The sequence below is a fragment of the Spermophilus citellus genome (assembly GCF_964194105.1).
Source record: "Spermophilus citellus genome assembly, chromosome: 9".
Taxonomy (NCBI): domain Eukaryota; kingdom Metazoa; phylum Chordata; class Mammalia; order Rodentia; family Sciuridae; genus Spermophilus; species Spermophilus citellus.
Genome location: NC_138191.1, coordinates 135,889,633 through 135,913,446, shown reverse-complemented (window position 1 = coordinate 135,913,446; position 23,814 = coordinate 135,889,633). Strand labels below are relative to the sequence as shown.

The 23,814-nt window shown below is 53.5% G+C and overlaps 1 protein-coding gene across 1 annotated transcript in view; it reads right to left on the bottom strand.

Annotated features, from left to right (window-relative positions):
• Positions 1-23,814, bottom strand: part of NPHP4 (nephrocystin 4) — a 105,963-nt gene that overhangs the window by 40,538 nt on the left and 41,611 nt on the right. Inside the window, exons 11-17 of the mRNA XM_081306819.1 lie at positions 21,689-21,871; positions 18,202-18,340; positions 5,502-5,563; positions 3,676-3,774; positions 2,288-2,439; positions 1,959-2,219; positions 1,176-1,363 (exon numbers count right to left, since the gene is read on the bottom strand). Of these exons, the coding sequence (XP_081162945.1) occupies positions 1,176-1,363; positions 1,959-2,219; positions 2,288-2,439; positions 3,676-3,774; positions 5,502-5,563; positions 18,202-18,340; positions 21,689-21,871 (1,084 nt within the window). The remainder of the gene's footprint in view (positions 1-1,175; positions 1,364-1,958; positions 2,220-2,287; positions 2,440-3,675; positions 3,775-5,501; positions 5,564-18,201; positions 18,341-21,688; positions 21,872-23,814) is intronic.

Here is a 23,814-nt window from a genome sequence, read left to right as displayed (position 1 = left end):
GGGAAGCCTGAGTCACAGAAGCACTACAGTTGGGATCCGGAATGTCCTGTGTTGAAGGCTTGGTCCCCAGTGCAGCACCCTTCAGAGGTGGGGATCTGGAGAAGGGAGTGGTCACAATCTGACCACATCAGTGGACCGTGCCTTCATGGTCATAACTGAACCCACCCCTGGAAGTCGCAGGCTGTGGGGCCTAGCTGGAGGAAGATCATGGTGGGCATGCTCTTAAAGGGCACCTCTCATCCCCAGCCCCTTCCTGTTTCTCTCCCTGCTTCCTGGCTTCCAAGAGGCGAGCAGCTCTTCCCTGCCACACTCTTCTGCCATGAACTTTTGCCTCACCTCAGGCCCAAAGCAAGGGAGCAGCCAGCCATGCTCAGAAATCCCTGAAACCGTGAGCCAAAATAAACCTTCCCGCTTCTCAGCTGTTCTTCTCGGGTAGGTGTCACAGTGACGGAGGCTGACAGGAAGCACCCAGCCGGCACACAAAGGTGTTCCAAAGCAGGATGTGTCCTTGTGCACCCTCCAGCAATGACTGATAGCATGCAACAGTCATGATGGCTGCTGCTGTACCAGAGGAAGAAGCAGCCGGGTGTCACAGTGCTGCAGAGACAGAGTCCAAGTCACCCACTACAAAGAATCCTTGACAAAAACAAAACCATGCACCCGATCACACATGGATCCCTGACTCGGGAAAAGAGGGGACAGAGAGACAGCCTTAACTTCAGAGCTTCAACCAAGTCCAGACTGGGGGATGGATGCTCTGCAGAATACCTCTTCCACAGAGAAAGGAAGAGAGAGACGGGATGGTGGCAGCCACCACAGACACAATCCCCAGGGCAGCACACAGGTGCACCCGTTGCAACACACAGACAGGAGTTTTGAACTAATTATTTTAAAAGTTATGAAATTATTGAGGAATTCTTAACATTAGCTAGATAGTTCATGATATTAAGGAATTATTTTTAACTATGACAGCATAAGTTTTCAAAAGACTCCATTATTTTGTGGAGGAACATAGGAAATATTTACAAATGACTTACAATGACTGGGTGGGGGAGGCCCAGGGTGGGTGCAGCTGACGGGTGTGGGTGCACTGGCTGTGCATGGGCTGTTTAATGATGACATGCACATAGGAAACTCGGTGCAGGCCTCAGCAGTCGCACTGCACAAGCACTTACCAGTGTCAAAGGAGCAGTCTTTACTAATGGGTACAAGGACGTGAGACAGGGAGCCGGAGCCCGTCTTCCCCATCCCAGCCAGCTCCACCAGCTGCAGCCGTGGCGTCGTGGCAGGTGGGAAGCGGTAGAACTGGAACGTGAAGTACACGGACTTTGGCCACGGAGCTCCTCGGTGGTCCTGGGCCACTCTGCACCCAACAACAGCTCTGATTAATCAGGCAGCCACAGCAGAGCGCCTGGGTGGGATGTACGCTTGCCCAGGGACACAGTCACTAAAACAGCTTCACTGTGGCCTCAGGAGGGCCGCAGCCACGACAGGCACAGTGAGTCTCCTGGCCTGAGGGTGCTGCCCCAGAGCTACTCTGACATCTGGGAATCAGGCAAACATCATGCATATTTTAATTAAGGAGAGAAGCCTGGGCAAAGCAGGCTCCCTGGCACTCAGAATGGTTCTGGGTGGGTCCTAGCCAAAGTAAAGTAGAATCAGATGGCAGTTCAAAGGTTCCCAGCACAAAAAAAGGAGACGGGAATGCTAATTACCTGATTTGATCATTACACATAGTATACATATATCCCATCATCACACTGCACCCCATAATACACACAAGTATGTGCTAATTATTTTTTTTTTTAACGAAGAACAAATTAATCAATTAATTTGAAAAACAGCGCTGCTAGGTCCAACAAGATGTGAACACAGCATCTGCCAGGTCAGAGCCACATCACAGCTACTCTTCAGCACAAGGAAGCAGGGGCGTGGCAGACAGGAAACTCAGCCGCTACCTGCTGAAGGCAAGAAACTGCAGCACTATTTCATTGCTCTGTAGACAATCCGCTTCTTCCCTTTGAGGGTCGAAGTGCACGGGATCCGTGGGACTGACAGCTTCGGCAGGCCGCTTGCTGGCATCCAGAATCTCAGGAAAGCCGGAGGACTGCAGGAGAACCATGGTGGCTCTGGAGAGCTGGCTGCCAGAACTGAAACAGACACAGTCCTCAGCCAGCCCGCGGGAGAGGGGCGCAGATGCTCTTCTCCTTCTCAGAGAGCTGCTAATCAAAGGCAGGTGTGACAGGGGGCCCTTGCCTGGCCCCACCCCTCCTGGTGCCCACCTTACCTCCTTTGCTGGGGTCCCACGACAATGGGGGCATGCAGAGGGGTGAAGGGCAGCTCCTGCAAAGGTTCAGCAACAGGGGTTTCCAGGACCAAGGGAGTCTGACTAAGGTCGGCTTCCAGATGAGAGATCCCACCCTCCAAAGGAAACTCCTGCTAAACAAAATGGGATTCCAGGTGAGGCCACGGGACCCCAACCTGCGGCCACCAAGGATGCTCAGCTCTAAGGGGGCTGATGACTACTGCCTCTGTAGGGCTGTCAGCCTCCACCACCACAAGCACAGGAGGCTCAGTTATATTGTAACTGCAGGTGAACAATGAATGACTTTAGTATAAGTATGTTCCATCTAATACTTGGGATATGCTTATGCTAACACATTATTTGTTTTGCATCCAAAATCTTAACCGTGACTCCTTTATTTCTCATGATTATCTATAAGTCAAGAAACAGCAAGAGGGGCTGGGGTTGTGGCTCAAGTGGTACAGCGCTCACCTAGCATGTGTGAGGCACTGGGTTTGATCCTCAGCGCCACATAAAAATAAAATAAAGATATTTAAAAAAAAAAAAAAAAGAAACAGCAAGAAAGGAACCACTAAGTTTATGAACAAGCCAATACCACTGGGAACATCTGATGCCTGAGATGGAATGTTAACGTCAAATCTCAGAGCTGGCCAGTGCATCTGGATGCTGCTCTGGCCCCTGCCAGTCCTGAATCTTCTAGTTATTCCCTCTGAGGCAGGTTATCTGGGTGGAGAGGACGGCGGGACTCCAAGCCCCCTCTCCACTGGATCACACTCTCAGCTTCTGCTGAGCATCAGCTCTCACATGATGTCTCAGGCAAAAATAAAAAGACAGCAATCGCTTCACAAATAGGGGAACTGCAGGGGTATTTCAGAGCAGGGTGGCACGGACGCTCACATCAGGAGTGCCTGCTAATGCATGACCGGAAGGGACTGTTTTCCTCTGTGCTACCAGCGTGAGACCAGAGGTGCAGTGTGCAGGACCAGCTCTGCAGGGATCCCCACAGTCAGGGGCAGCAGAGGCTATTTCAGCTCCACCTGAACCCTCCCCTAGCAGCCAAGAAGGCCCAGCTCAGCCTCCTCCACCACCCTCTGCCACCTTCCTTCTCCTTTCACCAACAGACCCGCCAGCAGCTGAGCTCCGCTGACTCAGGGAAACCAAGCCCGAGTCAATCACCCACCGTGGCGAGAACATCTTTCCTCATTCTCCATGAGAAGCACAGAGGGACACAGTGGCCCACCCCACCCATCCCACGTCTCAGAGCCTACTGAGGTCCTTGTCACCTAACCAAGGACCAGCACAGCTCAAAATCCCAAGGCTTGCCAGCAGTCAGGGGATGTGAGGCAGGAGGCAGCATGGGGGGCACTTACTGCCTGGGGCTGGGAGCCCTCTGGTGACCGTGGAGTGGCTTTGGCTGAGCAGCACCGAGCCAGGGACTGCGGGGAAGTCACCAGCTGGGAAAGTGACAACTGGAAGGCAAGAGAACTCATATCAGCTAATGAAACCCCCTACACTCACACACAGGCATGCGCACACACACAACACAAATCCAGGGGAACAGAGGACACTCAGAGCCAGCTGCAGAGGGGAGCAACTCCACAGCCTCCTGGTCAGCAGCTGCGTGCAACGCAGAGCCTCTCCTAAACTCCCCTCAGCACACAGAGCCGGGACTGTGGTCTCCCAGACCACGATCTGTATAAGAACACATCAGTGAGGAGAAGCAAGCAGACGAGGGCAAGAGTCTCCCCTCCAGGGTGGGCTGGGCTAGACCCTTGGGCTTCACTTCCACCCCTGGACTGGATTCTTCCAAGCTCCCGTCTGATCCAGTCACCTATGTCCCTGCCCTGTGAGCCTCCCACCAAGACAGTGACTATATAGGCAGCCGCCACGGGCTCTGGAGACAGATTATCCCACCACCTCTTTATCATGTGACCTTGTGAAGGTCAGCCAGCCTCTTTGCCTCAGTCCCCTTACTTGTAAAAAAAAAAAAAAGATGATCATGGCACCTGACCTGCAGGACTCCTGTGAGAATGAATGGGAATCCATGGCAAGGGCCTGGCATGGGGCCTGGCACATGGCAGGCCTCTAGAAAGGTTTATGTTTATATTTGGAAAATGAATGCCTGGAAAAAAGGCGGGGGGGTGGGGGGCTGCACTCTACTGGAGATGCTATTTCCAGCACACGCTGCTGTGGGATGCTCACTTTCAGCGGGGACAGCTGGCACAGAGGCCCAAAGGAGGTGCCAGCACAGAGAAGTCAGTGAGGGAAGAGCTGGAGAAGGGAGGGTGAGCAGGACGGCAGGACATCCTGGCAGCATCTGCAGGGAGCCAGGAAGACCACTCGGTTCTGCTAAGCCCCCGAGAACAGGAGGCACTGTAAGCCCTCCCTGCCTGTGGCCCTGAACACTCAGGGCGACGTGGAAACCGCTGCAGGGAACCTGCCAGATCAAGCCAGCGGGGGACCAGGAGGCAGTCCACAGCCGGGCATCTCCAGCACACAGATGCTCCCCTGGGGCCCAGCTCCCAAGCTGTGTGCCCCACACTAGAGCCACTTCCTGCAGACAGCCTGGGTCACCGAATCGCTTGACTTTTCTAGAAGTCAACTTCCATGCAGCACTAGCAGACAAAGTCACCAGGAAGAACAAGCCAACTCTGACCTCAGTCAAAATCATGCTGCTAGAGCCACCCAGGGCCACGGGGAGCACCCTGCAGCTCAGTACACCACAGCCATATCAGCCAGCGAGCATCAAGGCCAAGCCAGGAAGAGCCCTCCTCTGCACACAGGTGAGTCCAGCCCACATAGGTGCATGCTGACACACCTGTGGCCCTGAGTGCACCAGCACGTGGCCTTGGCCCTCTCTGCTGGCCGAGTAGGTCAGGGAGGGGTGAAGACCATACCTCAGTGTCTCCGAAAGAAACAAAAGGCCCTCAGTCCTAAGGGCACCTCCACCAGCAGACATGACTGCCAGGGGAGCACAGCATGTCCTGGAGACACTACAGAGGAAGCCACCGCCCCGAGAGCCCCACGCTGAGTCAGCGTGTTAGGATCAGGCTACGTGACAAGTTGGGAAGGCACCAGACACCCCCCAGCCAGCGGGCCCCACCTCAGGGATGAGAAGGAGGCAAAGAGTGCTTTCAGGGGTCCACTGGGGCTTATTCTGGAATTCTGAAGTGGATCCCGTCAGGCCTGGACTTACCCCTGGTCCCACAGGCGAGTCCTGGGTGGCCGCAAGACCCTGGGGTGCTGGCACAGGCAGACCTGGGAAGAAGCACAGGAGCTGTCAGCCTCGGGGGTTCAGTGCAGCCGATCCTGACACCTCTCTCCACCCTGTGGACACTAGAGCCAGCAGCAGCTCCGGTGCCGTCCCGAAGCTCAGCGGTTTGCACAGAAGGTGGCAGACGCTCCGCGAGGCTCCGCTGGAGATCAGACTGGAGCGAGCCTGCCGTGCTCCGCCTCACACGCTCTGCCTCCCTCCTTCCTCCTGAGCTGTGCAGTCTAAGTGTGGCCCAGTGACACAGGACAGTTCTTGGACACCTGAGATCTCTTAACACATCTGCTCTGCTCCCCATCAGTGTTCAAGGTTCGCACACGTCGCTAACTTGGGAGAGTAGGGCTCCCGGCTCCCTGGTCCAACCCACAGAGACAACAGCCCAGACGGTGGCCCCGTTAGTACCCACTGGATACTTTCTGGTCCCTGAGTCTTGTTTACTCCAGGGAACAGCAAGCTGGGCTTCCCAAGGCCTGCCAAGGAGGGTGGAGGCCGGCTATTCACACCATCCCCCTGGAGCAGGCAGCAGACAACATCTTTGACACTGGAGAGGCCAAGGCTGCTGCCCGAGAGCCTGGGGCCACCTGCACAGTGGCTAGCGGCCTCCCGCAGAGCCCCCAGCGCCTGCCGCCTGCCACAGCAGGGGTGCTTTCAGGCAAACCCACCCACGGCCACTAACCCTCGTAGGCTCACTTCACGCACGCCTCTGCCTTCTCCCACTGTGGTCACCACCTTCCGTTGACAGTGGAGCCCAGCCTAACAAGGCACCTCTGTGCCCTGGCCCTGAAGGCCAGGTTGCAGCCAGCACAGGATGTGAGCCCTGGGCATTGGCCTACAGTGAAGCCCTGCTGCTAGCCCTCAAGGGACAGTTGTCTTCAGGCTGTGCCCTGCCAGCTCACTGCAGTCATCTTCATGGGGACAGACTCTGCCCACCCCCTGAGCTTCCAGAATCACCCAAACCTCATGAGAAATCAGGTCGTCTCCCCAGGGTCTTGCCCAGCCACATATGGCCACCAGGCACGCCCCTGGCTCCCCTCCCTCCCCTGCGCCTTTGCCCCCCCAGGTTCCCACAGGGCCTACATGTGCCATGAAAGGTGAGGCAAATGGCTCTTTCAGATGTTCCTGGAATCCCGTCCTCAAGGGCACGCAGCTCGGGGCGGGCACATATTCACAGTGCAGATGCCATCCACACAGAGATGGCCAGCAACTTCCTGTCCCAGTCTGGACCACAGCAGAACAACCCAGAGACTGTCTGCCAGAAGGACCAAACCCAAGAACAGCACCCAAAGGAGCACCGCCAGGCCCACTGGCCCACGAGCCGCTGGCCCCACCCGAGCTTCCACAGTCCCCGGGGAGGTGGCCGGCTCACTGTAGGCTGAGGCCCTGCTGGAGGGGATGGCCAGAGGGAGCGCTGCAGCCCAAGTGACCTGACCACCCAGCCCGCTGAGGCAGTGCCCGCTCAGGGGCCCCGTCCCCTGACAAGCCAGTTAAATGGGGTTCCCAGGAGCCCTCAAACAGTCTTGTCGGAGAGCCTGCAGCTCCCGAGTGCACTCCCCTGCTTCTGAGGGAGCAGGCAGACCAGCCCGAGCCTGGCTCCCAGGAAGGCTCCTCACCAGGAGCAGCGGAGGGGTGCCGCCGACCCCACCAGCCCCCAGCTGCACCTCTCCACAGGGTCCTGGGCATCTGCTGCAGCAGAACCCCTCCACCTGCTAAGAGAGCCTGCAGTGAAACAGGACATCTGCCAGAGCACGTCTGCTTTGTTCCACCCAAAATGGGGTCTCGGAGAACTCCGCAGGCTGATTTTGGTAACGAGGAAAAATTGCAGGAAATGGTTCCATTATCTTCAGCTAAGAGAAGGCCGGCACTTAGGAGCCTTGCTCTGAGCATCCTGCAGGCAGGAAAACCTGAGTGTTGAGAGGCTGTTCCACCGAAGCACGCCGAGCGTCCTGTGCCCTCCCCCAGTCTCAGATTCAGGCACGATGCGCTATGGATGTTCAGGTGGTTCCTTATATTGTGACTTATTATGCAATTGTACCTTCCAAGAGAGCAAAACAGCCTAAAAGAGGGTCCGGCAGTCTGTGGAAAAGACACCTGCTGCAAGCCCCAGGCTAGAGGGTCAAATCCACACCCCCCAGGAAAACACGGGCTGAGAGGAATACACCAAGACCACAGAATAACTCGTTTTCAAATCTTTTCATCTTAACACTGACAAAGTGGCCATTGGTTAAGCTGCTGCTTCCTGCCCAGAGAACACCGAGTGCTCAGGCAGTGCCCCCCCCCCGACCTCCTGCTCGACGGCAAGCCTGGCGGAGAAGCCCAACTCCCCAGCACACCATTGTATGCTGGGAAAGCAAACGGGACCCAAGGCAACATGTGTGGGCACAAGGACACACGAGCAGGTGCCTGCCTGTGCCCAGGGACACGTGCAGAAACACCCAAGACAGAGCAAGAAGAGCAACACCTTGCAAGTACACCAAGAGCCCCTGAAAACAGGTGCCTAAATAAAAGCTGGCACATGGCCATGCAGGACAGAGGAGGTCAGCTGGGCAGTCCAACACGTGAGGACAGCAGGACAGGTTTAAAGTGAAAACAGCGAGAGGCTGACCACTCAGAGGGTGTGACCCCATCTACATTAAAGAAAGAGAGGGAGGAACCGTGTGGCAGGCTGCCATGAGCCCACTGAAGCTGCGTGGCATGCCAGGGGCTCTCCCTGCACCTGTGCATCAGCGTGTCTTCATACAGTACCTGTAGGACATCAGACGTCCTACAGAGCCGAGAGACACACCGGCTAAACCAATGACACCAATTAGCAGCTGCTTCTCCCCAAAGAGTGCAGTGGAGGCCGGGCTCCAACCCCAGGGCCAGAGTCAGTGTCTGGTCCAGCACAGACTCTGTTCAGGTAAGTGAGCTGGACATGAAGAGGAGCACAGGGACCCAGAGACGCACTTTTCCGCAGTCACACTGAGCAGCTGGAGGCCACCAGCACCAAGTAGGGGCAAGAGGGACTAAATCAGTGGTTCATGACACTGTAGTAGACCGCTGGCCAGAGCAGCCCCTTTTAACTGCCGGAGACAAGGGGGGCCCCCCCGGCAGCAGTTCCTGCCTCCTATCTGAACACTAATTTTCCCTGACACTCCATTACTCTCCAATCAGTCTCCACACACCACAAACCGCTGTCAACAAAATCTCGACAGTCCACTCCAGTTATGTCGGGTTAGCTCTGCGAAGCTCAGGCACCCACACTTGACTTAACACAGCCCTCAGAAGGCCAGATGACTCCAAGCCAGGCGGGCACATGTCCCACCGAGTCACACAAAGACCCAGGCTTAATGCAGCCTCTGCCTTCTGCTCCAGAAAGGAGCGCTCCTCGTCGGTGTTCTCCGACAGCACTGTGGATGAACAGAATGGCAAAGGCTGCACCATGACACCATACTAAATTCCAGGCGGCGAGAACTCCCAAGGTACCTGACCCCCTGTACCCTGGCCTGTCCTCAACAGAGGTGGTCCTGATGATGCATGTTGGACAGAGAACAGTAAAGAACTCTGTTGCTCAGTACAGCCACATTAGAAGCACAGCTAGAGGTCTCTCCAGCCATGCCCATCAGCCCCGCTCACCGCCGTCCCACAAGAAGCAAGCCGGTGTAGGGCTCCGCTCCTCCAGCAGGTGGCTCCACTAGCAGCACACAGGGACCAGGACTGGCGCACAAGGTGAGCCCCCGCAACCCCCTCATTCCCAGGTTAACCACAGGAGGGGGACCAGGGGAGAGGGGCTTGGTTTCTGTCTCCTGAACTAGGGAGCTACTGAGTGACCATTTGTCCTCTCTAGCTGGACCCTTCTTGGTATGCAAATTAACACACACCAAAAAAAAGTTAAAACAGAAATAAGGCAAAGGAAGGAGAGTGCTTTCCCACCTCTACCTCCTACGCTCACTGATCACCTGCCTGCCTTGCACAGCCACAGCAAGACATAAAGACCAACAGCTAAAAGGACAGGGGGGCAGCCTCTGGTGTCCCAGGAAACGCGTGGAGGCAGAGGCGCCCGTTCTGGAGACGTGGGTATGGTCCCCTGGGCATCTTCCCGAGGGCCTCATTGGGTAGGAGGCCTCACTGGACTCTTTACCCACAAATCCAAGCTGCCTTCCTGAGACACCTGCAGCTGAGGGAAAGAGACCGCAGCAGGCGGGCCAGGGACCTGATGGAGGAGAACATTCAGTTTGCAGAATGACTGCCCAGTACCCTCAGGTGACTAAAGGGCCAGTTACCCCAGGGGAGAGCAAGATCCTGAAGGAGGAGTGGGAAGGGGCAACCCCAGGAGGCTGCTGCCTAGCAGCTCACAGCAGCCCCTGCCAAGCCAAGGAAAGGCCACCTGGGCAGCAGAGGAGCCTGTGGCCACACAGCAGGGTGTAGGGGAGGTACCACTGTCCCAGACGCATCTCTGGGATCTAGAGAAAGATGCCCAAGAGCGGTTTCCAGCCACCAGACTGTAAAAATAAGGGTGGGGCTCGGGATGTGGCTCAAGTGGTAGCGCGCTCAGCTGGCATGCGTGAGGCACTGGGTTCGATCCTCAGCACCACATACAAACAAAATAAAGATACTGTGTCCACCTAAAACTAAAAAATAAATATTTTTTTTAAAATAAGGATGAATCCGTCTTTACTTCTAGATAAAAAGTCGTTCTTCCTCAGACTCTGATTGCAGGAATGGGAAATGGGGAAAATCCAAGAAGAGATAAAGGGAGACATGGCAATGGCGTGGGTCTCCATGCTGAGCGCACACAGACCACAGGGGGCCAGGGGACAGCGTGCCCCACCTTGGTGGACTAGACCCAGATGGACAGGGGATGTTCCACAGCCTGCCAGAGCCCTGCACCCGGGCCACCTTCGGGGTCAGTGTCAAAAACATCACGGCCCTCATCAAAGCCACACCCGCCCTGAACCACACCCTGGCTGTTCTTCAGCAACCTGCACGCACACGCCCAGTGACCAAGGGCGGCTGTAACTCTCTCCTGCCGCTGTGTGACTGACTGGACTCCCCTGAACTGGGGTCAGTGCTGCCTGTCGGAGAGGACATTCCACCAGGAACAGCACGGCAGGCAGGCTGGGGATGTCCCAGGAAACACGACAGCTGCACGTGTCTAACAGCCCCTGCTACAGGGCTCTTTTCAAAGCCATAAAGCAAATGATCCAAAATTCTGGTACCCCTGGAACATTCAAAAGCAAAATATGGGTCAAGGAAATTCTCAAGTTTATAAAACATAACGACGGAGTGCCCTCTAGTGGCTCTGTGCACACTCTCTCCCTGTAGGTGATGAATAGACCTCTGCTCCCTGGCAATTTTATAGGAAAAATAAAAAGGATTATTCATAACGGAAAGCCAAAGTACCTCACTTAAAGTGACAGCCACACATCGTTAAGACTTCCAGAGGAGCCGTACGAGTTGGTAAAATATTGAAGTAGGAAAGTTTCCATCATCAGTTAAGCACTCGTGGCTGTTTGAGCCTCTTAGATGGGTCTTGGGAGGCAATGTCTTCAAATGCCTGGAACCTGAGCTGGAGGCGATCATATTAACACAACACGAAGGCAGCAATAAATCCAAATTAAAGAAGCCAAATGAAACCAGGTTCCATCCGTGTGGATCAGCAAGTCCCACGGCAGCTGAAGCACACAGGGTGCTACTATGGTTCATCTGCACAGCGGCTCCGTTTCCGACCCTTCCAGTAACCAAAGCCGACGCCTCTCTGCAGAGGACGTGATGATAAATCTCTAGGTAGGGACCTACAGGTGCGCACCCAGTGGCTCTGCATCTCAGGCAGTCTCACTGCTGCCCCATGTGCCCAGGAGAATAACTCGCCCCTCTGGCCACCAGCATGGGGATGAACTGCAAGCCGCTCTGTGGGGGCCACTCTGTGGGGGCCACCCTGAGGCCTCTCCCCTGGCCCCACAGCACTGCTTGAGCCCTGAGGCCACTCCCCGCCCAGGTCTAGAGGGCTGCTGGAGGACAGGCCGCTGCTCCCTGGCTTTGTCCTTCCCTGTGGGAAGGACAGAACAGCAGCATCGTCTCAGGGACAACACGTGAGTGTGAGGATCCAGCCGTGCCTGACATCAGCTCTACCTCTGAGCTTCCTGTCAAGGGATGGCCAAGGATGCCTCTCCTGTGGGAAGACAGGCAGAACTCGAGTACCCACTCATTTGACAACTTTGCATGCTGGGCAACCCAGCAGTGCAGCACTGTCGGGAAGGGTCCAGGATGGGGACCTGGGACTCGGCCCATCTTCCACAGGGCCACCAGCCCCTGCCAGCTTTACTCTGCCCAAACCCATGCTCTCTCCTGATGGCTTTCCTTTGGGGAATCACCCTCCAGCCCTTGACCACACAATAAGGGACAGGCCCAACCTCCACACCACAAGCAACATGTGACACAGGACCTTCTGTCCCCAGCCAGGTCTCCATTGGTCATTACAGCGTGCAGGCCGGTGACACTGCAGAATGAGGGGCTCTGTCTCAGGACTCTACGGGAACAACTGGACAAAACAAGTGCTCTGCTGGAACCCCTAAGCCCAGGGAGAGCCCTGGAGCTCCGGGGTCACCACAGAGAAAGAAGCCATGTCTAAGGAAGGAGAGCTGAAGGGCCGGAGGAGGACAGGACAGCAGCATCGTCTCGGGGACAGCACGTGACTGTGAGGACCCAGCCGTGCCTGACATCAGCTCTGCCTCTGAGCTTCCTGTCAAGGGATGGCCAAGGATGCCTCTCCTGTTCCTTCTGAGTTAAACTACCCTAGCACACACAGGAGTTCTGATCAGACGCCTCTCTCCATGCTGCACGGTGGCCAGGATTCCACTGGGTAATGCAAAGTAACAAGACAGCCCACGGGGAGATGCACCACAGCAGTCTAGGCTGCACAGACACCTGCCTCTCGTCTCCTCTGTGCATGAGAGAGGCTTCCCAGTCCCCTGAGCCTGGGTGGGCATATGGCTACGTGCAGCCAACAAGGTGGGAGGAGAGCAAGTTTCACTTCTGGGCCACAATCCTCACTGATGGAACAAGGTCCTTTCAAGGCCTCCCTTTCTGTCTGGCTGGTGAACAGCTATACTCAAGATGGCAACTGCCATGTAGGTTCATGACAAGCAGAGCCACCTCCAACTGCAACCAGCACATAGTAAAAGATAAAGCCTTTCGTTTTAAACCCCAGATTTGGGGATTATTACCAAGCAAACCTGACTAACATAGTCCAAAAATAGCAGACAACATGCTATTATAAAAAATAAACAGTGGTATCTCCAAAGGCCATGGGATGCTAGAGAAAAAGCTCTGTCACAGACAAGACCCTCGAGCTGAGCTTCAAAGACCAGAAGTTTCCATAAGAAAAGGCAAGAAGGGTTTAATAGATACATGTTTTTTAATGTGGGGATATTTAAAACACTCCCAAATTCTGAAAGCAAACAGGGCTGGCATGCAGCTCAGTGGTACAGCACATGCTTACCATGCATGAGGCCCTGGGCTCCAACGCCCGCACCAAAAAAAAAAAAAAAAAAAAAAATAGCAAAAAACAAAAAGCAAAACTATAAAATGGGGGCCCAAACTCTACTTGGAAAGAAAGCTTAAAACTATAAACTTTTACTATTAAACATGATAGATGGAGGGATAGGGAAATCGCTCAATTGGTAGAGTGCTTGCCTCACCTGCACAAGGCCCTAGGTTCAATCCTCAGCACACACACACACAAAAAAAAGTGGATGGGAAGGATGAGAAATAATTAAGCTTTCAATTTTCTAAAAACTTGAAGAAACTGAAAGGATGGAATTAATATAGAGGCACATAAAATTAAAACTGAATTGATTAGAAATAAGGATAAAAACAGAAACTTAAAGGAACCAATCAGTAAAACTGAGTGCTAGTTCTTTTTTTTTTTTTATTGGTTGTTCAAAACATTACATAGTTCTTGATATATCATAATTCACACTTTGATTCAAGTGGGTTATGAACTCCCATTTTTACCCCGTATACAGATTGCAGAGTCACATCAGTTACACTTACATTGATTTAGAGTGCTAGTTCTTTAAGAAACTAATGACGTCTGGGAAGAGCCCAGTGTCAGGAGGACACCAGAAAGGAGTCTCATCACAGTCTCAAGTCAGAATTCTAGAACTGAGGGCAACTTTATCCCAGCAGCTCTATACCAGGTGAGATCAGCAATGGCTGCATTGCTCCCAAGGATGTGTGTTCTGAAAGTCAGTTCCAGACAGGAGGAAACCAAAACAGATCAATACTCTTAAGAAGAAATGTAAATGGTCATCAAAAACCCTGCAAGGGCTGGGGTTGTGGCTCAGCGGTAGAGCACTCGCCCACCACAGGCAAGGCCCTGGGTTCGATCCTCAGCACCACATTAAAATAAGTAAATAAAATAAAGGTATTGTGCCCAACTACAACTAAAAACCAAATTAAAAAAAAAAAAACCTTCAAAAGGCATCAGGTTCCGGGGGGCAGAGGCGTCTCCCCGACCTCCCAGCAGCAGGTCTGCCTCCTGTTGGAGCTACTTTAAAGCAGGAAAAGATAGGAAGCTGCCTCCCGATGAAGAAAGAGGAAGGAAAGCGAAGACTCGCATCTGCAGGCCCAGGTCAGACTGGGAGTGTAAACGAAGTTCTGCTGGGACTCAGCCATGCCCGTTGTCTTCCGTCATCTGATGGCTTTGGGGCACACAAGCAGAGTCCAGCAGCTGAGGAGAGACTGCCTGGCCCGCAAAGCCTAAAGTAGTTACTAGGTGGCCTAGGTGAGCCTCAGTTCTAGAAGCAGAAATCCTGAACACACGTTAATCGAGTTAAGGATGACAGACCAGTCACTCTCTACCCCTCCATCCTTCCTCATCCTTTGTTTTTCTAATAGACTTTATTTTTTTGAGCGTGGGTGTCAGCTCAACTTCATGAAGCTGCTCCAGGAAGCAGCCTGCGCGCCTCATCCCCCTGGGTGGTGAGAGCCCCTCCTAAACCACATCCCTGCTGACCTCACGCTATTAGACAGCTGGACTTTCCTCAAGAGGAGAAACGATTTCTTGTTTTACCTTGCATTCTCCAATCTCTAGTAAAACTGAGCATCTTCCATATGTTTATCAGTCACCCTGATTTCTTCTCCAAGAATTTCCTCCTCATGTCTTCTATTTTCTTTTTGTTTATCTGTATCTTATTGATTTAGAGGAATTTTTTTTTTTTTTTTTTTTTTGGTGCCAGGGATTGTACCAGGGGTGCTTAACCACTGAGGCACATCCCCAGCCCTTTTTTACATTTTATTTAGAGACAGAGTCTTGCTAAGTTGCTGAGGCTGGCTTTGAACTCACAATCCTCCTGCCCCAGCCTCCCAAGCCACCACACCTGACATAGAGAAAAGCTTTTTACAATCTTTCTTCTAATTTTAATTTTTAATTCTTTTAATTCTAACCTTCTAACTTTTTCTGAAATTTCTAAAGTTCTGTTTTTTATTCCATCTGGAATTTATTTCTGTACTGTAATGAAGTTTGGATTGAATTTTGTTTTCCACATGGACAGCTAATCATGCCGCACCATTTATTGGCTATTCCATCTGTCCTCCTTTTGGTGGGCAGAGTTAAGTGCTCCCCATGCCCAGGATGTCCACGTCTTAACACCCACGCCTACCAGTGTGTCCTGTAGCACTGTCCAGGGAAGTAAGGCTGCTGATCAGCTGACTGAGGTGGGGAGACTGTGCTGGATGGTCAGGGCAGGCCCAGTGTACCACAACTGTCCTTGTTAAGTAAAAGAAGGCCATAGGGTCAGAGTCAAGGGGAGGACTGAAAAGGCCAGCTGCCCCTCTGCAGATGGAGGAGGGGCCGCGGGACACAGGCACCTCTAGCCTCTAGAGGGCGAGGAAAGGCTCCTCCCCTACCACCTCCAGGGAGCCTGTCCTGCTGACGCCTGGATTTGAGCCACAAGACCCACTCTGGACTCTGACTTCTAGAACCACACAATGATAAGGCTGCACTGTTTCAAGTCACTTGTGGAAATCTGTCACAGCAGCAAAAGGACACTCACACCCCATGTGTGTTCATCTCTCTCTGCATCCACATCATACTGTTCTAGTTACGAAAACTCCATGGTCCATCAGCAAACCAAGGAGGACAAAGCCCCTCTTCTTCAAAACTGCCTTGGCTTTCTTCACCATGAGTTTTTAGTTTAAAACAGGATAGTTCTCAAAAGCAAATAAGTGTAGCACACGGGGGCAATCCACCGTGGGCAGGAAGCATAAACCTGGACTTGAGAGCCGTGGAAACACGCATGGCTGTGACTCTGTGGCCTGGAATGTTCCAAAGCCGCTGGCCTCAGCCTGGATGCAAGTTCAGGGCCTGAGACTTCTGTTCCAGGCAGGTGGGGCAATGGTGACCAGACTCTCCCTATCTGAAACACATTTTTTTAAATATAGACAAAATATGTCAAACAATGGTCTTGCAGACCTGGACCTCAGGCGATAGAGGAAGAATAATCCTGAGGGCAGGAAACAAGGGAACCCTGTGACTACCCCTGCCTGGGCCTGGTCAGCTGGCAGGTCAGGGTGGGGGGCCCAGTCAAAGCACAGGGGGCCCTTGAGAAGAGAGAGCTCAGTCCTGAAGACCAAGGAAGCCCGCGGGCGGGTGGGCAGCAGGCTCTTGGATTTCCAGGGACACCTGCTCGCACTCAGAGCACGCTGGTCAGGACGAGAATGACCAGACAGGGGTACAGGGAGCAGCTCTGGGGTCCCCAGGGCCAAACAGGGCCAGTCCCCAGCCAGGGGTAGACCTTTCTTCTCAGGGGGAATAATCAGCCCTGGACTAATGCTGATCTGGTCCCAGCTAACGAATTTTAGGAGCAAAACCAGAAAAGAGCTATCCCTTCCCAAAGTTTAAGAATATTTATCAAATACAAAATATCCAACACCTAACAAGAGAAAATCTCCAATATCTGGACTCCACTCAGAAATTATCAAATGTGCACAGAGGCAGGAAAATACAACCCAAATCAGGACAAAAACCAACCAATCCAAACTGACCCAGGTTACAGAGGCTAGGGCAGGAGTCAGTTGATAGGAAGGAAGCCTCAGTGAGATAGGAGGCTGGGGTTCCAGTTCGCTCACACAGTAGGGTGACTCAGTTAACAGTGAGCACAGTAGGGCAGGCTCCGTAAAAAGAAGGCCATGTTGCAACAGCGAGAAGGAAGGTTTTCCATGTTCCAACCACAAGAATGCTAAGCTGGCCGTGACGGGCGTGCCCTCTGCCCCACCTGAACACTGACGCTGTGAGTGTGTTGCACCAGCACATGGAGCCCCACAGACCTGCAGCTGCCACACACCCATTAAAACAAATCACAGCGATCTGTCGAAGATTTTAAAATTAGCCAACAAGGACATTCAAAAAGCTAGAACCGTCATTCAAATGAAACGGGAACTCATCCTGAGCCACTCCAATGGAACATAGGACTGCCTCTGCCACAGCGGACACCACCGAGGCGAGGTGGGACCGCTCGTGAGCTCGTGGCCGTGAGCCGAATCCTGACCACAAGCTGCAGAGAACAAAACTCAAAAACAGGAAGAACAAAGCAAAGCTTCGAAAGCACTGCTTCTGTGGAAAGAGGGAAATGTGCACACTGCGGTCGGTCGCAAAGTGATCAACTTAAGTTTGGGGACCTGAATATTTATACGAGTCTCATAAAACCCAGAAGACCATGAAATCAGAGGCCAGGACATCCAGGTCTAGGCCAAAGAAACAGCTGAGCTGCCCACCGATCAAAAGACGAAATCCAGCAAGACCAGCTGCTGCCAACCGCGACCTCCACCCCTAAAGAAAACTATTCCCAAGTGACAGAATCAAGAGCACCTGTGTGCCAAGACAGGAGCCCTGGCCAGGGAGAGACAGGGAGTGTCCTCTGGGCACTTGGGTGCCTGGGCCCCACTGGCTGCAGAGAGCCTGCAGGAGGATGGGGACGCATGCTCCACCGCGGGGGTTCACAAGCTGCTCTGGGTGATCTTTCCACCTGAAACCAGGAGAACGAAAGAAAAGAGAGGCGAAGGCTCCTTCAGCCAGCAAGAGCTCCAAAGCCGGGCCAAGGTCCAGCACCCACTCCAGTGGACTCTGAGACTCCCTCTCAACGCCACTGCGCTTCACCACAGGACAATTCTCAGCAGAGCTTATTTCAAATAAGAGGCCCAAGCACAGGGTCCCTGCCAAGCAGACGCTGAGCCAACCAAGGCTGAGCTGACGCCCTCACTACTCCTCCACCCACAACAAAGCCTGACCCCCGCGGGGCCCTTGCTGCTCATGCCCCGCCGTGACCCCCCTCGTTACGCACGTCCTGACAGCAGCAATTCCCAAGCCCCAGACAGTGTTTCCAGAAGCACAAGGACAGCTGCACTAACAGTGCAAAACAGAGCTGGTGGCCCAAGCCTGCAGGACAGCCAGGGGGAGGCGTCAGACCACACTTCATCACACGGTCCCGGCTCCACCATCGTCTCAAGCAAAACCAGCTGACCCAGATTAAAGCCATCTCTAACAATTATCCTGTAAACTGACCACGGCTATGTGGGACTAAAGACCTGCTTGGGAACTGAGGGAAGGACGCTGGGGCTTCAAGACTCGCTCTCCACACTTGCTCACCTGAAGGCGACGAGGGAGGCCTCTTGCAGGACCGCCGCGCTGCCTTGGGGCCGTTGGCATGCTCCATGGGTGTGCCTAGAGGCTCTTCCCGGTTCAGTGAGAACTGGAACTGGACTGTCCCTGACTCCACCTGCTTCACCTAGGGTGGAGAGAGGTGCAGCCGCCTGGTCAGCACTCCTGTTGGAATGACCCCCAGGGACAGCACACCACCCCAAAAGAAAGGCCCAGTAAGACCAAAGTTAGCTAAAGCCACGCATCCTTAGCCTATGTAAGGTGATTTTCAGAGCACAAAACCACCAGTGGTGACACTCAGATCCTAGAAGACCTCATCACAGAATGGCATTTATCCAAGTAGAAGTTAGTTTAAAATACTTAATAAATGGGCTGGGGTTGTGGCTCAGCTGTAGAGCGCTCGCCTAGTACATGAGAGGCCCTGGGTTCGATCCTCAGCACCGCATATAAACAAATAAAGGTATTAAAAAGTATACTTCATAAACCTCCATATTTTCATTTTTCAATAATGTGTACAAATGGCTTTATACTTTTTACCTCTAAGGATTGAACCCCTGCACAGGTTCACGCGGCCAGCGGCACAACTGGGATCCAGACTACCCCACCTGGTGAGGGGCTGCGGCTGCTGCGTGGTGGTCACGGGACCCCCCCCCCCCCGCACCCCGCCAACTTCTCCAGCAGCCCAGCTCAGCGGTCTTGAGAAATTCGTGGGAACAGAACCACCCGGCAGCCCTTCCGAGGTGGGATGTCCCACTCAGGGTGGTGAGGCTCCGCAAGCTGCGCCCGGGCCCAACAGGCGCCACCCCTGCGCTGGGCGGAGGTGAAGCATGAGGAGCGATGCTGGGGCTGCCAGGTCTCCGTGGGAAGCCGAGGAGGGCTGCAGGGAATGCGGCCGGCGCTCCACCCCGCCAGCTCCGATTTCCAGGGAGTCCTAAACTCTAGCAGCACAGCTGCCTCCCACTGCATTGCCCAAAGAGTCAAAACTGTTTGACTCTTCCAATTCTTCTTTTTGTATAAGTTTCAGAATCAGCTTGTCTGTATCTACAAAAAAAGAGCCTGCTGGCACTCCGACTGCGCTCACCCCCCTGCAGGCTGGTTTGGGCATGGAGTCTCCCTGGTATGCAAGTCTCCTCAGACTTCACCCAGGTGGAACCAAAACGAGACTAATGGCATCTGCAAAAGGGTCTTCAGCACACGAGGCTGCGAGCACCTTCTGCTGCGTTTACTTCGTGGAGAGGAGGGCTCCAGAAACGGCCTCTTCACACTTTGCCTTCCGCTGCCCCTTGCTCGTGTCCAGGAGAACAGGACGACTTTCCATGCTCACAACGTGCTCTCGGGGGCCACTCTGGAACATCTGTTCCACACCCCTTGGGATCCGGGACACGGACAGACACACTGTCCACACACAGGACGCTGTCTCCTCCCCGCTGGTGAACTGAACGCCTTCTTCCTTGACACCTGCGCTGGCTGGAACTTCCTGTGAAGGCTGGGCAGGAGTTCAAGGCACGAGTGGGTGTCCTTCCCTCACTCCCGACTCTGGGGAACAGCGTGCAGCTTTTCACCACCACAAGGACGCCTCCTGCCCCTGCCAGCTGCTTGAGCATTCGTGACAAACAGGCACTGAGTCCTGTCCAGTGCTTCTTCTGCATCAATTGCAATGATCACACGGTTTTCCTTCTTTAGACTGTTGGTACTATAGTGAACTACCTCTATTGACTTTCAAATAAAGAGATTCCATTTCTGGGTAAGCTCCACTCAGTAGCAGTGGCTCCTTTAAAGTCTGTCTGATGACTCCAACATCTGTGTCATCTCCGTGACCATGTCTATTAATGTCTTGTTCCCCAAGTGGAGCTTTTCCAGGCTCCCTGTGTGCCAATTAACTTTAGATTGTCCCGTGGACATTTAAAAGCTTACACCATCAGACTCTGACATTGGTCCACATCCATAAAAAAAGACTCTTGCGATTTTTGCTTGGCAGAAGCAAACCCAGCACATTCAGGCCACAGTTTGTGACCAGCCTCCTGTGGGCCACAGTTCCCACATCAGCGCTGCTCCCGAAGTCCCTAAGCCTGCACCACACCCGTCGGATCTGCATGTGCTCCTACCAGTGGGCAATGCTGGGCTGGATGGCAGTCCACCCCACAAGTCAGCTCTCAAACTACCCCAGGCTGCGTAGGGTCAAACCACCACATGCAGCCTGAGGCCAGCAACTTTGCAGTTGCTCCCCAAGCTGCCCACTCCGTGCTCTCCTAGTGATTCCCAGTTCCCAGCCGCTCTGGCTCTCCAACCAGCCATGCTGTGCTGTGCTGCACACTTCCTGAGACGGATGTGAATCCAAGGTGTTTCTTAAGAGGAACAGGAGTGGGGCTGGGGTTGTGGCTCGGCGGTAGAGCGCTCACCTAGCACGTGACGCCCTGGGTTCGATCCTCAGCACCATATAAAAATAAATAAATAAAGATATTTAAAAACAAAAAAAAAAAAAGAGGAACAGGAGTGTGTCCAATAGCTAGTGTCCCCATCCATCAGGACTGGACTTTGACATATATTGTCTAAAATGGACACACTGGGAACAGCAGCAATAGAACCACGTAATTAAGAAAACAAAGGTAAGTAGCATAAGTCCCGCTAAGAACTGAAAGTGGCAGGTTCTGGAGACATAAATATTCTTTTAAAGAGAACATAAGTGTCCTTTTTAAAGGGGAGAAACAGGAGTTACTGAAGGAAGGACATGTCATCATGGTGACATTTTGTTTCCTGATAAACAACAGTGCAGTGACCCCAGGAACACCGCCCACGGCCCACTCGCCCCGACGCCCTGGAGCCCTCGCACGCGCTGTGGTCTTCCTGACGAACACCTGCCACCCCCTGAGCTATGAATGCCATGAGGTCAGGGACATTTCTCTTGGTGCCTCCACAGGTGCTCAACACAAGTCCACTGAATGAAGCAACAGGACAAGGAGTCACCTGGCACAGGGCCAGAGGGGGCGTCCCTCGGTTCCTACCGGTCTACCTGACCAGCGCCAGATGCGTCAGGAAGATGTAGAAGTGCAGCACGAGGCACAGTGAGCACAGGTAGACACAGGAGTGGGACGCCAGGAGAGCCCCAGCTGGCCACACTGAGTACACACCCGACTCTGGCTCACAACCATCTTTGTCTTTTCTTGTGGGGGGAACCCAGGGGCACCACCGAGCCACACCCCAGCCCTGTTTTACATTTTATTTAGAGACAGGGCCTCACTGAGTTGTGAGGCTGGCTCTGAACTCGCCATCCTCCTGCCGCAGCCTCCTGAGCCCCTGGGATCAGAGGTGCCATGGCCCTGGCTCTCTGTTTTCTAAGGGTGTATCCATAATGTGAAAACATACTGTTCCTGAAACATCTGCAATGCTATTTGCCAACTTCTGGTTTTAAAAGTGAGAGAACTTGCTAGAAGCTCAATGGAGAAGAATCACACGTACAAACGACCTAGTGGCTTACCTCTTCAGAGCTCCTGCTGGCTGAGGGCACCTGATAGACCAGGCAGTGCAAGGGGTTGTGCAGGACCCCGCCCTGCAGAGGCAAAGTCACACTTCCGGCACGGACATCCAGCACTGGGCTCCATACAGCCCAGCGGACCGCACGCATGCACGCCAAGCTGGACAAGGAAGAGGCCACAGCTGCCTGGAGGGGAAAAGGGCCCACGACAGGGTTAGCAGAGCCTGGCGGGTCAGCCCCAGTGCTGCCACGCAGGGTCACTCCAAGCTGTGTGCAGCACGCAACAGGCCCACCCATGCCATTCTACACAGGAGGGACTGACACAGGCGGATGCAGCACCCACAGTACCAGCCCACCCAGGGGCCTGCCACCCGAGCAGGACCTGCCCCCAGCCAGCCTCCTCCTTTGACTCGAGGCAACACCGACTTCCCTCTTGAAGATCCCATGAGGACCTGCCTGCAGGTTTGTGAACACTCGATACTTCTCCAGACTCTCTTCAAATCCAACAAACAAAAACAGCACTTGGTGTTAGAGATTAAAAAAACTCTCAAAAATACTCCAGGCCGCACGTGTGTGCTCAAGCCACCACCATCGGCACACAGGTTCTTCAGCAAAGCTTTGGCTTAAAATGGCACATTTCATAGATGTGAGTTGACATGAAACTGGGAAGTCAGTCAGGTCCAATTTTAGGAATTGACACTTCTTTTACTTTCTCTGTCCTTTGTCAGATGAAAGAAATGAGGATCCTGAGGAAACTCCAGGGTTAGCAACCACATTTATAGAAAGTCACCTTCACAAAGATGGTTTCAGGGCTTGGTTCAGCAAAATGCTTTGAAGTTCCCACTTTTATGCATTTTTTTTTAAAAAAAATAAGAATACAGCTGAGCCCCAGGTCTTCACTGGGTGCTGGGACATGGCACAGCCCCAGCAATGAGCCTTGGAGTGCACCAGCTAGCAACTGAGGCTCTGACTGGGGATTCGGCAGGCTCCCTTGGTAGATGGAGCATATCCAGATGCCTGGCCCAGAGCTCTGGGGTGTCCCCAGAGGAGCTTAACCACTGCCAGTGCAAGAACCCAACCAAGGCAGGGCCACACATGGGGCAGCCTGGGACAGGGCTCCCCCTCTTGGTGAGGAAGGGAAGCTGGGGTGAGTAAAGCATCGGCCACTAGGTAAGCAGATGCACTCACTGCACTGGGGCCAACGGCGATCCCACACTCACACCAAAAGTCCTGTGGCTGGATTCCTGGCACGGACAGAGGCCTGTATGGGTTAAACCACTGCCCGGCTCATGAACCAGCCAGTGTGAACACAGACAAGGAGACCAAACAGTCTCTTCTAAATGTTCCTTGCCAAATGACATCCCGTCCTATTAAGTCCTTGCTATGGTTTGGATATGAGGTGTCCCCCAGAAATTCACAGGTGACACAATGCAAGAAAGTTTAGAGAAGAAATAACTGGGCTACATCCTTCACCTAATCAGTGAATTCATCCCTGATGTGATTAACTGAGTGGTAACTGGAGGCAGGTGGGGTGTGGCTAGAGAAAATGGTTCCTTGGGGACGGGACTATGGGGTGTATATTTTGTATCTGGAGAGCGGAGTCTGTCTGCTTCCTGATCATGTGAGCTGCTTCCCTCTGCCACACTCTTGCACCGTGATAGAACAGAACTGGCTGTGTGGACTGAGGCCACTAAAACCGAGAGCCCTCAGATAAACTTCTCCTCCTCGACAGGTGCTCTGGCAGGGCCCTCTCAGTCACAGCAGCACAAAAGCTGACACAACCCTTGACACCCATGATAGAAAAAAAATCCAGAACCGGCTCACAGTTTTATGACTCTTTCATCCCACACAGCCGGCCCTTGAACCATCCACTCCAGCAAGACCCAGGCTGATCCTTCACCAGACCCACATTTTAGATTGCCAGGCAGAACACGGTCACATGCATGCCGCTATAACGTGGACAGGCGGACTTTAGTCCCTGGCGATAGAAGGAGTTAAAACCCACATCCTGGAATCACAGAGAGTCAGAAAACCAAGAAGCCAGTGCATGTGACCTTGCCACTCTCAACCTCTGTCAAGTACAAACAGCATCTGTCTGCCCCTCTGGTGGAGTAGCAGATCACCAAAGG